The following is a 13,668-nucleotide window of genomic DNA, read 5'->3' as shown; positions in this document are numbered from 1 at the left end:
CAGTTCAGGCACCAAAGCTACAAGTAGTGGAAAAGAGGGATTTCCAAGGGACTGAGGTCTCCACAGCCCCATTCTGTCCTGTGGAGTAACATCATTTTCTAGCTAGAAGAGGCATGAGCCTCAGAGATCTGGGAATGAGACAAATAGATAGATAAAAAACTTCATTCATTTCTTTATTTTCCTTTTAAGAGTGTCCTCCTAACTTGTCTCTGTCTGTTTTTTCCCTTGGTGAATTCCCCATATGTATGGGGAGGAAATGTCCAACAGCAGCTCCCTCAAAGAATTCCTGCTCCTGCCATTCGCAGACACGCGGCAGCTGCAGCTCTTGCACTTCTCGCTCTTCCTGGCCATCTACCTGGCTGCCCTCCTGGCCAACGGCCTCATCATCACAGCCGTAGTCTGCGACCACCGCCTCCACACCCCCATGTACTTCTTCCTCCTCAACCTCTCCCTCCTCGACCTTGGCTCTATCTCTACCACTGTTCCCAAAGCCATGCACAATTCTCTGAGCAACACCAGGGACATTTCCTACTTGGGATGTACTTCACAGGTCTTTTTCATTTTTTTCTTACTTTCAGCAGAGTTTTATCTCCTCACAATCATGGCCTATGACCGTTATGTTGCCATCTGCAGACCCCTGCACTATGGGACCCTCCTGAGCAGCAGAGCTTGTGTCAAAATGGCAGCAGCTGCCTGGGGCTGTGGGTTTCTCAAAGCTTTCCTGCACACTGGGAACACATTTTCCCTACCCCTCTGCCAAGGCAATGTGGTGGAGCAGTTCTTCTGCGAGATCCCCCAGATCCTTAAGCTCTCCTGCTCACACTCCTACCTCAGGGAAGAAGGGCTTATTGTCTTTAGTCTTTGTTTATCTTCGGGATTTTTCATTTTCATTGTGTTGTCCTACGTGCAAATCTTCAGAGCTGTGCTGAGGATCCCCTCTGAGCAGGGCCGGCACAAAGCCTTTTCCACGTGCCTCCCGCACCTGGCCGTGGTCTCCCTCTTTGTCAGCTCTGCCATGTTTGCCTACCTGAAGCCCCCCTCCATCTCCTTCCCAGCTCTGGATCTGGTGGTGGCTGTTCTGTACTCGGTCATGCCTCCTGTACTGAACCCCCTCATCTACAGCATGAGGAATAAGGAGCTCAAGGCTGCACTGAGGAAATTGGTTCAGTGGGTACCATGCCAGCACCAATAACTGGCCATGTGCATCTACTCCTCTTCTCTAGTGTATTAATTGGCCTGAAGGATCTGTGTCCGTCCTTCCTTCCTTCCTTCCTTCCTTCCTTCCTTCCTTCCTTCCTTCCTTCCTTCCTGCCTTCCTTCCTTCCCTCCTTCCTTGCTTTCTCTTTCCATTCCTGCTTAAAGACAAAATGTTCCAGTTCATACCACTCAGCATCTGAAATCTCTCATTTGAATCTGACTGACAGACTGTCCTTAAGAAGGCAGATGGTCTTCCTCCTTCATCAGCAGCACTGGGGAACCTCTGCTCCCCCACTCTGAGCTCCCTCAGATGCCTGCAGCTTTCCTGGAGAAACACCCACCAACAGAAGTGGGTCTTTGTTATTTCACTTCTGTTCTCCTCCTTTCCACACTATCCTACTGTGCTCCAGTGTGTACATATGGCCCAGGAGTTCTCATTACAGGACAGCAATAGAGTTGTGTTTCTGTCTGCCTTCCCGTGGGTACAGGCAGGACCACGGAATGGGCACCTTTAAAATAAAAGGGGATCTCCTCAGAGACAATGGCTAAAGTCTGGTTACTCTTCAGAAGAGGGAGTCAAAATGCCACCCAAGGGATTGCGCTGTAGAAGGGGCTGGTGCTCTGCCTTTGTATCCTGTGGGCAGCAGGACGAGATCAAAGTCCCAGCATCCCTTTAAAAGACCAAAGTCTTGACTGTGTCTCATTTTTCAATGGCCAGTTGTGGTCTGAAGGGGGGCAAATTTGCTAAGAGATAAATCCCCTTGTGTTCCATTCAATACTCAGAGATGAGAGGGGCTAGGGGTGGCTAGACTCATCTCTTAATAGTGATACCAAATACCATGGTAGCTATAGACCCAACTCTGGCAGCCCTGGATTCACAAACACTCTGTCGACTCTAGGTCTGATTCAGAACAATTAGTCAAGTTCACGAATAGTGTGATTTATTCAAATACAACATTTACAAAGCAAATTTCACATGTCAGTAGAGGAATTTCTATACTACCTCATGAGGTTCTTAGCTAGCCCTAATGTACAATGCACAATAAGCACAGTACAGTATGCAAAAAGTATGCAGTAATTCAGCAGGACATCTAATACCCATTGAGAAGCTCCTGGGATAGAGTGAGATTCAGTTCACTTGTGCACACAACAAACTTCGAGAAGGATTCCTAACTTTTGGGGTGCACAAAATGGCTGTCTGCATGGGACCAGTTTTTCTAAGCTCCTGATGTAGTCAGTAGACATGAGGGAAGGGAGTCAGCTGTACACACAAACTCACCCCTTTGGGCTTTAGAGGGGTCAGGGATGGTCCAAAAAATCTGCATGTGTCTGCTTGCTCTGATAAAGTAAGGAGGAGACCCATGTCCATGTAGTGCATCAGCCAGGTCTTTCGGGCCATCTGAGCTCCACTTGCTTAGAAGCTCAGACCTGTGGAAGTCTAGACAATGCGAAGAGTTTAATTCAGTGCAGCCACTTGATTCCATGAAGTGACATGAAGAAACCTGAGTTATCCAGCACAAGCACTATGTTTCCAGAATATTCAAGAGGAAAGCAAAAGGAAGATCAGGCCCTTTGGATGAAGTTAGTGGGCAAACACCCTAGGACATATGTCCTTCCCCAAAATTGATTCCCACCACTGCCTTCAGGCAAAATCCCCCTTGAAAATGCTCCCCTCATTTGGGTAGTCATGCTACTACTAATATAGCTCCACAAAGGGGCTTGTATTACAAGGAATGGCCAGTGAGGATGGAGAGACATCAGTGAAGGGAAGGAGATCCTGTGTGAGAGCAAAGTGAGGAAGCAGGTTGGGTGTCTACAGGATGTAGGGACACAGCATGTAGGGACACAGGTATGAACCAGCATAGGACAGGCTCTGGTGAAGACAGAAAAAGGCACTGCCAAGGCTCAAAGCCACCAAAGGAAGTCTTGGCTATGGCTGTTGTCTCTGCCACCAAGGCCTGCCAGGAGGGCCACACTGTCTCTCGAACAACCTGAAAGCTGTCATATCATTGTCCTACACTGAGCACTGAATGCCCCACCCACAACACTGTCCCCAGGAAGACCTGGAAAACATGTGGGTGAAGGGATCTTCCTTCCCAGAAGCTCAGTGGCCAAGCTGGGACATTTGGCCTGATGAAACACCTCAAGGGTTAATGTGGCATCAGAGCCACCTGTACGTTTCTTCTGCCTACCTGTTATCAGTGATGACAATTTTCTGCTCTAATCAGTCCCTGGAGACACTTCACTGCTAACAACTATCAGTGGGACCCATTAAAACTCAACAAAATGTTGTGGGTTGATCTTGACTTTGAATTCTCCTCTCAGTAACTGAGGTTCATGGATTCAGCATGAAATATACCATGGGACTCATTAAAATGCAAGAAGCTCTTACAAACCATGTCCCTCCCTGCCATTTTCATCAAGTCTTGCATGACTAATTGGAGATGTTTGGCGAGCACAGCTGAAAGGTGGAGACATCAATAACATACAGGTATTTCTGATTTTAAAGAATTTTATTGTTACTATTTATATTCAGCTTTCCAAGTAATTGACAGCAATATTCTGAAATTGGAATCAATCCAGAATGACTCCCAATGAAGTCTGGGCATCTTGGAGAACCAGTGTCCCTGCGCTCAAGCACTGTATGGACACTCTTCCTCACCCCTCCCCAACCCTACTGTTTCTCTCATCAGCCACCTGGGACTTCCATCACTCTTATTAGAAGCTTCTCTGTTGTGCAGAAATCAGCAACTGAAAGTTAGAGCTCATTTGCTGCAACTACCACCAGCTTTCCTTAGAGAACTAGCTGAAAACAAACACAAGGTTTTTCTTAATTGCAAAGAAACAGAAATAAAGCATGAAATAATTTCATACAAAATAATTGTGCTCTTTGAGTGTAGGCTAAGTCCGACATGTCAACAATGAGGTTCCCTTGCTACAAGGAACAGCCTTCCTGAAAGACAGAGCAACCTTGAAACTCCTTGAAGCGCAAACCAGCAACTGGGTCCCGGAGTGAACAGAGAGTAAGAGAGGGAGCCACAATACTGCGGTTCTACAATGGCCAACTCGTATCCTGTAAAGATGGTGTTAGAAATTGTCAATTTAAGAGAAGGGATTTTCCTGGCTGCTTAGAGCGACCCAAGAGGGACTGGAAAACCCAAGTCAAAAGAATCCCAACTCACCAACACCAAAAGCACAGGACCTTCCTGATCCTTGGGCTGGAAGCAGGAGGGGGAATGGGAAACAGACACACCCCAGACTTCCTCCATCAGGCCTTGAGGTCCACAGCTTCTCATAGCTTCAAGGGAGCTCCCTAAACCAATACTTCCCATGGCCCTAGTGCATTGAGCAGACTGAGCAGACACAGAAGAGACAGGGGAGATAAGGGGGAGAGACCCAGGGTGCAGAGTGGGCCTCCTTTTGCCATATACAGGTTGCTAGAGACTGAATAAGCAACCCAAAGGAAGGAAGGAAGTCATGCTTTGCTTTTCGGTGTCTGGAAAGCCACATCTCTGACAAGCTTCAAGGGGGATGGGGTCTCCCTTCTGCAAGATTGCCCCTAGGACTGTGCAAACACTATGGAAAGAGGAATGTTGGTTGTTGGAAGCTTCAGCAGTAGGGGTGTGGGGAGATGGTCATCTCACCAACCTCTGAACAAGACAAAATGCAGCTCCTGAGACATGCCTTAGGGATTCCATACAGGAACCTTGACAACAGTGCTGCAGTGTGTGAGCCTGTTTTGAGACACCCAGGGTCAAAAGTGTGGGAGATCCAGGGTGCCAGGGTGCTACAGATCCCAAAGAGAGGCAGGTGCCAGGAACTATACCCAGGGGAGAAATACTACTTGGAGGTGTCATGGAAAAGCCCAAGGACTAAGTAAGGTCCAAGATGAGAAATGGCTTTCCTCATGGACAGGCGAAATAAAGCTGGCAAAATCCATGGGGTCTGGAAAAACCTCCCCATACTTGCTACCCAGACTGGCCCATGCTTTTGGAGCCTAGCAGGAACCAACATCCTGTCTCAAGCCCTCTGGAAGGAAGGAAGACACCTGCTAAGGAAGACACGTTTCCTCTTTTCTGATTTACCATCTCTATCCCACCACAAAACAAGAAATTTTGCTGAGGACTTTTAAGAGCAACAAGCCTGTAGAGCCTGTCTCAGAACAGCAGATCCTCTGAGGCTGCAATAGGGAATCCAATGCCCAGCTGAAGACAGGTCCCAGTAGATGAGGAATCTTGGGGCCTTTTCCAGTGAACTTTGGATTTTCTGCAAGGATAGAGATCTGAGAATCTCTCTGGATCCTTATGCCAGAACTCAATCATGCTCATACACAAAAAGATTTGTTCTTAACATCTAAGAAGCATTTCCCATTGTCCATTTCTTTTTCTCTCACTGTTGCATCGCATGCCATTAGCATGTCCCTCCAAGAAAATCCAGCTGCTCTGAGCCCTCCACAAGGGAGTTGTGCACAGCATAAAGATCCCCCTTGTCATCCTCTAGTGTATGCTAAACAAACCTCGCTCTCCCGGGGGCATCTCTTTATCTGCTCCACACTCCATCTTGGTGTCCCTGTGCTAGACTTCCTCTCACGTGTTAGTGCCTTTGCAGAACTGGAGAGACCAAATGGGATCTGGTAAGCAGACGTGGTCTCCACTCTGCCAAAGAGAGGGGCAGAATGTGGCAGTGGCCCTCCTGGTGTGCTCTCCCATATACAAATCCATGAGGGAGGCCAAGCTATGGCACAAGGACCCACAGAGGTCTAAACTTCACTGGAAAAGGGCCAAAGACACCTCCTCTACTGGGACCTGCCTTCAGCAGAGTGTTGGATCCCTATCTCCAGAGGGCTCCCTAAAAGCAGGGTCAAGGGATGTACTATTCTGAGACTGCTTCCAAAGGGACATGTGGATTTGGAGCTACTATCTCCACCACTGACCAAGAACAGGTATCTCAGAGCCACCCATCACCCTGAGGGGCCTGAATTCTTGTGAGGAGGCATCTTTACATCTGCAAGTGTCTGTGTAGAAACAAAGTGGAGAAATGGTTCTGACTGCCTTGATTAACTATCCATTTGTAGGAGGGATCACAGTGGATTAGGGTCTGGCCTGGGCAGGTGCAATGAGAGTCTAGTTTCAACAGAAAATCTTTAAAGGAGTGAGAAGAAAACTTACTCCACCAGAGTGCCTCCGATGCCAAAGATTCAGGTAATCATAAAGACCTTCAGAAGCTGCAATCCTGAACATCAGCTGACAGAAACCACCCAACTGTGAGAAACCCTAGGCTGCACCAGGGTGCTGCAAGGAGAGAACAGTGTAACCAACAGCCCTCCCCCACCTCTCCCAGCAGGACCCTGGGGTGGCAGGCTGGGCTCTGGAGGAGAGCGGTGCTCTCTGCAGACACCTCCTCCCCTCTGAGCACCAAGACACTGGGGACACCCCGCACTGCAGCACACCACTACCTGCACACCTAAACAGAGGGTCCTCAGCCTACACCTGCCTCTGTATCAAGGACACACTGGGCTAAGCACCACATGTGGCAGCAGACAGCCCAAAGTGCCCCAAAACACAGGAGGCCCAATTCTCCATCACTTCCATTCCCTTCCAGGCCAAGGCCTTGCAACAGGCACATGGGACTTCTCCTGACCCATCAGCTGCTCACATGGAGGTGACCTCACATGTGCAAACCCACCACATCCCTGATGCTGCCTGTGGCCTTCAGAGACAGCAGCTTCCTCAAACCCCTTCCCCAGACAGGAACCACTGCTGCCCTCTCAGCTCCTCTCACCACAGAGAACCCCAGCCACCGCCCACGCCTGCCTGCCTGCTGCCGGCCAATCAGGCACTCACAAAGACATGACGTCACAGTGCTGTCCCGCCCAGCTCTCTGCCCTGCCCTCCAGGGCAGCAATGGCCTCCCCAGCCCTTCCCCGCCAGGAGCCCAGCCCGGGCTCAGCAGCTGCTCCGCGGAGATGATCTCAGCAGCGCAGAGCCCCGCAGGGCCCGGCTGCTGCCCAATGAGGTGCTGCGGGAGCAGTGACCTCACAGTCACCAGGCAGAGCCAGCCCTGCTGCTGCCCAATCAGCTCTGCCCGCAGAGGGGACCTCCCAAGCAGCAGCCACGCCCTCTCCCTGCAGTTGGCCTATCAGGGGCTGCAGCAGCAGTGACCTCCTCGTGCCCAGCGCAGCCATTGGCTGTGAGGCCCTGCGGGGCTCCCGGGTGTGCTGGGGGCTGTGCAGGGATGGGGCAGGGAGGGGAGCCCAGCTTGGGGCTGCGGGTGCTGGGGGTGCTGGTGTGGGGGCCTGGGGGGCTGTGTGAGCTGCTGTGTTGGGCTCAGCCAGCACTGCCCACCCCGGCGTGGGGGAGAAGAGGGGCAGCCAGTGCCAGGGAAACCTGCCCTGGATTCTCTCCTTCTGCCCCCAGCACCCACACAAGGGTTGGAGCTGCCCAACAGGAGCCTTGGGGCTCGGGAAAGACCCAGCCCCAGGGGTCCTGTCTGCCACATTGTCCCCTGAGCAAGCTGGGACCCTCAGGCAGGACTCTTGTGGCAGCCTCCAGCCCTGAGCAGCTACTGCCACAGCCTGGGATCCACAGGGGTCTTTGCAGTGACAGTTGCTGTGTGACACCTTGGGAAGGAGCTCCCGAAGCTGGGAGCCCTGGTGGAGAGCAGCAGGATCACTGGGAACAAGAACTGAGGTCCACGCTGGGGGTGTTCATCCAGCAGTCCCCATCTCACTCATCAGTCTTGTCTCATTTAACTCAATCAGCAGTTCGTGAGGTCACCAGCTCCCTGCTTTGCAGCTGATGAAGGTGGGGAACATCTTTGCAACCTCCCTTCATGCTCTTCCTCATCTCCGCAGAGTTCTGGGCACCATCTTACAGAAGACAAAGGCCATCTCCCTGGGACCCTCTCAGAGATGTGGCTTTCCGAGGCACTGCCAAAGGAAGGACTTCTTTGGGTTGCTTATTCAGTCTGTGGCAGCTCATCAGCGATGCTGTGAGCCCAGCTCTGCAGGCTAGGCATCTTGGCCCATTCTCTCTCCTGTCTCCTGTGCGGCTACTTAAGTCTCCCATTCCTACATGTCCTGTTCAAACTGACAATTTCTTACATCCTCTTTAGGGCACTATCTGGGCACATTGGGACTCCTCGCGATACTCTGTTCACTCAGAGACCCAGCGGCTGGTTTGCCCTTTAGGGAGGTTAAAGCTTGCTCTGCCTCCCTGTAGTCTGCCGCATTAGACAAGTCCTTTCTGTATGTATGGGTTGTATGGACACAGTGTCCCTACACTCTGTCCATACACTACACAGAGTGTCATTTTCCATGAAACTATACTCTTCTCTATCTTTTTTGTTTGTTTGTTTGTTTGTTTGTTTGTTTGTTTCTTTGTAACCAAAAGAAGATCCTCCTGTGCCTTTTTGCAGCCAGTTGTCTAAGTAAAGCAGGTGGGAATTCAGACAGGTGAGCTCTAACATTCAATGCAAACTTCAGTGGACTAAGGTTGGCTTTCAGCATACAGTGCCTCATCTCTGGGACATGGCTTTTCCTACATGCCCTGACTATATTAGGAGTCACTCTGGATGGCTAGGAATAGGACAGTGTGCTGTCACCTATTCTTTAGAATAATAATACAAAGCCTTAAAAAGATGAAATACTTGTATATGATTATTGTCTTCAGCTTTCAGTTACACTCCCTAAACCTCTCCAATTATCCATGGAGAACCTGAAGAATATTGCAGGGAGAGTCCTGGTTTATCAGGGCTTTTTGCTTTTTCATGAGCTCCATGAGTACTTGGAGCTGATTCCATGAATTGGAGTTATTGAAAGGAGATTGAAGAAATCAGTGAAGAAGTCAAAGTCAGAAGGAAACTCCAAAGTTTTGTAGACATTAATGGATCCCACTGAGGCCATGAACATGGCAGGTGGCATTCCCATTACCAACCTAAGTGTGCATGACACAAGACACCTGCTCATGAGCTTCTTGTCTAAGCTCCTAATAGAATCACAGGAGATGGAGTCACTTGTGCACACAAGAACACCTGGTGACATTGGAAGAGACAGGGGTGGCCCAAGGCATGTGGCAGTGTGTGTTTACTCTGAGGGAACAAGCGTAATACCCGCATCCTTCTGGAGCTTCAGCTGGAAGACAGGTGGGACATTTCTGTGGCCATCTCAAATAGCCCTGCATGCCTTCTACTCCTACTAGAGCACCACTCACTCTCAAGCTGAGGGACAGGCAGATCCCTACTACTCAAAAAGCTGAGATAATTCAGGGCAGACACTTCACAGAAACTCATAATGTTTGAGGTTGTAAGGCATCTTTGTACATGATCTAGTCTAACCCCCGTGATTAAGCAGTGTCACCTACAGCGCGTTGCATGGGATCTTGTCCAGGCAGGTTTGGAATATCTCCACAGAAGGAGATTTCACAATCACCTTCTTCCACTATTTGCCCAGGAGATTTCTCTGGGCAAAATGTACCAGTGCTCTGTCATCATCCCAGTCAAGAAGCTGTTTCACAAATTTAGGAGGAACTTCCTGTGCTTCACTTTGTGGCCATTGCCTCTAGTGCTGTTGCTGGCCACTACTGAGAAGAGCCTGGCCTCATCATCTGGACAACCTCCCTGAAGATATTTGGACACACTGATAAGATCCTTCTCAGCCTTCTCTTTTCCAGGATAAGTAGGCCAAGCTCTCTTAGCGTCTTCTCACAGGAGAGATGCTCCAGTCCCCGATCATTTTTGTAGTCCCACACTGGACCCTCTTCAGTAGTTCCATGTCCCTTTTGTAGCAGAGAGCCCAGAACTGGACACAGGACTCCTGATGTGGCCTCAGCAGGACAGAGCGGAGGGCCAGGGTCGCCTCCCTCCATTTGCTGGCAACACTTCCTAACACACCCCGGGCAGCTCTCCATGAGCATTCCCACCTGTCTCCGTAAATGTCACCAGGGAATTGACTCCCACCCTCCATGTGATGCGGTTACAACAGAAGCTTAGGCAAGGACCTCCCATGCAGACATCAGTGTAATTCTCCCTTCAGTTTGAGCAAGGAAAGTGCTTTGACTTTTATGTTTGTGGAGTTCTGAGTATGGAACCAAATTCCAGTGCATGCCAGGGGCTTCTAAACCAGCATGAGATGCCCAGAGGGACTCATTTGAATCAGCACCTGAACCATAGTTAAATGACCTCCATTCTTGTCCCAGTCTAGGTGCCCTGCCTAGCTAAGAGATGGGAAGAGAAGCCTCCTGTGTGGGATGTTTTCACCTCTTGCAAGTAACCATTTTCTGATGAGAGCAATTGCAATTTTAGCCTCGATCTGTCACTAGTTAGAGAGGGAACATCAGGGATTGTTTATGTCTATTGCAGTGATTATTTCCCATGAGTAGTGAGCACAAGGGACAGTGAAATTGGTGAGTTCAGCCGGGCCTCTGCTCCTGAGCGGGGCCAGGCTCCTGGGACGGAGGCAGCTCGTGGCAGCCTGGCAGCACTGCCCAGAGACAGCCGAGTGCAGGAGCAGCTCCTGTGCCAAGAGCAGCAGGGCTGCGGGCACTGCCTGCTGCTGCGGACAGCAGAGGAGAGAAGGCAGCGAGAGGGGAACGGCAGTGTGGAGCGTGTTGAGAGATGAGAGCTCATTCTGTTCACAGCCCTTGAAATGGAGAGTTCTCAGAGCAATGCTGGTGAAGGGGTCATCTGAACCCATCCACTCACAGAATTGGATTTTTATGGATGGTTCTCCACGTTCGTCCTTTGCAAAGGAAGAGGGGATGGTTCAGAGCAGGGATTTCCTGCTCTCTTCTCTCTAGGACGCCGCAGCAGCGTGAAGCCAGTGTTTCCACAAAGGTTGGTCCATGGCTGTGATTCGGAGAGTCCCTGCACCCCAGGCTGCCGTGTGCCTGGGACATTGACTGCCACCTGCGAGAGGCAGCACTCAGCCTGGCCAAGGGCTCCCCATGGTGCTGTGGGGAGAAGCTTTGCACGAGAGGGGCGACCCCAGCAAGGTAGGTCCTTCCTTCCATCAAGCAGGTGCTACCTGGGTCATGGCTTCAGGGTCACAGCTCCAGCTCACAATGAGGATATTTTGAGAGCGGAGTTTTCCCCAGGACTCAGCATCTTCACCACAACCCTGACAGATTAGTTGGTGTGCAGGTGCCTTCACCAATCCCCAGCCAGCAGTGACTGCACTACTATCCTGTTGCCAGTTGCATTGGGGTTTTTTTCATGTTCTCTTTAGGGGAAATGCAGCTGGGCAGTAATGTGCTGCTTGGAAGCTTCTGTAGGGCAGAGCTGAGAGCACAGTGGACAGGATGGGGTCTAGGTGGGGAAGAGGAACAGCTCCCATCAAGGAACCTCCAAGCAGGAGAGTTGTTCTCTGAGGGTGAAATGAAAATGCTACCAGAAACCTCACGGGAGGTTGGGATGCAGGAAGGTCTCTACCAGCCTCTGCAGTGCAGATGCTTTCCCATCAGTAAGGTACCTTCACAGTCCCTCCGACACCCAGCAGAGCCCCTGTCCTGAAGGCCATGGGATCACGGACACCGACCGCCTTTTTGGCAGCCAGAGGTCCATAAGAGGAGAGGGGCAGCGCTCCTGCCACCTGCATCTTTCTTCAATCATGGTAAACGAGCATGCAACAACCCAGTCTGTGATGTCTCCATCCAGGAGATGGTGTGCACAGCTGCATTAGGATGAGACCTTCCCCAGTGCCTCTCATTCTGCCTTTGCCACCCCAGACAGAAGCACCAAAGTGTGGTTGCTTGTTCCCCTCCCAGGCTGGGCTGCTCTTGTCTCTGTGCTTGGGCTTTATGGGGAGGAAATTTAGAGCTAGATTCTGGCACAGACCCTGGGATCGCTGCTGTGGAGGTGTCTTCAATGGAGAGAAAGGATGAAGATCCTTCTTGTCCTTGGGACTCAAAGCAGCACAGTCAATGAGTCTGGGGAACCATCTGATTCTCCTTTCAGGTCACCCTTAAGACCACAGTTTGCAGGTGGGCACCACCGTCAGCACAGTGGAAAGGGTGCAGTTCCCACCCTGCGGAGCAGATGAGCAAACCACAAAGATCCCCCAAACTGAAACTGTTGTCCTTGTGGTCAAAATGTCTATTAACTGGACGTGAAAATGTTGAACAGTCCTTAGATATTATGGAAGGAGCCCTCTGGAGCCCTTGGCGGAGGACTCTGCTCCTCCTGGGACACCCAGCCAGCATTAACTGAACAAGCATCGTGCCAAGAAGGAGGAAAGCAACGTGCGTGTGTGTGTGTGTGTGTTTGGGGAGCTGGGGAGAAAGTTGAAGAGTTATGATCATAAATATCTCTCATGACTTCTCACTGCTTTTCCTCCTTGAACAGTTCACTCTGACAAGTGGGACCAAAATGCCCAACAGCAGCTCCCTCAACGAGTTCCTCCTCCTGCCGTTCGCAGACACACGGGAGCTGCAGCTCTTGCACTTCTCGCTCTTCCTGGCCATCTACCTGGCTGCCCTCCTGGCCAACGGCCTCATCATCACAGCCGTAGCCTGTGACCACCGCCTCCACACCCCCATGTACTTCTTCCTCCTCAACCTCTCCATCCTCGACCTTGGTGCCATCTCCACCACTGTCCCCAAATCCATGGCCAATTCCCTGTGGAACACCAGGGCCATTTCTTACTTGGGATGTGCTGCCCAGGTCTTTTTCTTTGTCTTCTTTATCTCAGCAGAGTATTGTCTCCTCACAGTGATGGCCTATGACCGCTACGTTGCCATCTGCAGACCCTTCAACTATGCAACCCTCATGGACAGCAAAGTGTCTGTCCAAATGGCCGCAGCTGCCTGGGCCAGTGGTTTTCTCTATGCTCTCCTGCACACTGGGAACACATTTTCCCTACCCCTCTGCCAAGGCAATGTGGTAGAGCAGTTCTTCTGTGAGATCCCCCAGATCCTCAAGCTCTCCTGCTCACACTCCTACCTCAGGGAAGCTGGGGTTATTGTGGTTAGTGGCTTTTTAATCTTTGGGTGTTTCATTTTCATCGTGATGTCCTATGTGCAGATCTTCAGAGTGGTGAAGAGGATCCCCTCCGAGCACGGCCGGCACAAAGCCTTCTCCATGTGCCTCCCACACCTGACCGTGCTCTTCCTGCTTATCAGCACTGTGTTGGTTGCCTATCTGAAACCCCCTTTCATCTTCTCCCCATCTCTGGATCAGGTGCTGGCTGTTCTGTACTCGGTGTTGCCTCCAACAGTGAACGCCCTCATCTACAGCATGAGGAATAAAGACCTCAAGGAGACACTGAAGATTCTGATTCAAGGGATTCTACTTGAGAAGGAATGAGTTGCCCATCTATATTCACAAATGTTTTCTACTACTTCTCAAGCACCTATTTTATTTCGTGTGTTTTATCACCTGATCCTCATGTTTGTGTACAAATGTGCCCTCAGCATGTCAGAGATGGTCTCCCAAGGAGCATCTCTGCAATAAAATCCAATTTTCTTAGTGTTGTGCCTC

At 50.6% G+C, this 13,668-nt stretch overlaps 1 protein-coding gene across 1 annotated transcript; it reads left to right on the top strand.

The window, feature by feature from the left end:
• The first annotated feature begins 241 nt into the window (after positions 1-241).
• On the top strand, positions 242-1,192 carry LOC148594923 (olfactory receptor 14C36-like). The gene has a single exon (XM_088523388.1). The coding sequence runs from the start codon at positions 242-244 to the stop codon at positions 1,190-1,192; it is 951 nt and encodes a 316-aa protein (XP_088379514.1).
• The last annotated feature ends 12,476 nt before the right edge of the window (positions 1,193-13,668 follow it).

This window comes from Tinamus guttatus, unplaced genomic scaffold, assembly GCF_059628265.1.
Source record: "Tinamus guttatus ecotype Peru unplaced genomic scaffold, ASM5962826v1 Tinamus_guttatus_pri_ptg000187l, whole genome shotgun sequence".
In the NCBI taxonomy this organism is placed as follows: Eukaryota; Metazoa; Chordata; class Aves; order Tinamiformes; family Tinamidae; genus Tinamus; species Tinamus guttatus.
Note: the sequence above shows the minus strand (reverse complement) of the source record. Positions and strands in the feature narration are given on the sequence as shown.

Coding starts and splice junctions, on each gene's coding strand:
- LOC148594923 (XM_088523388.1), top strand. CDS start 242: ATGTATGGGGAGGAAATGTCCAACAGCAGCTCCCTCAAAGAATTCCTG.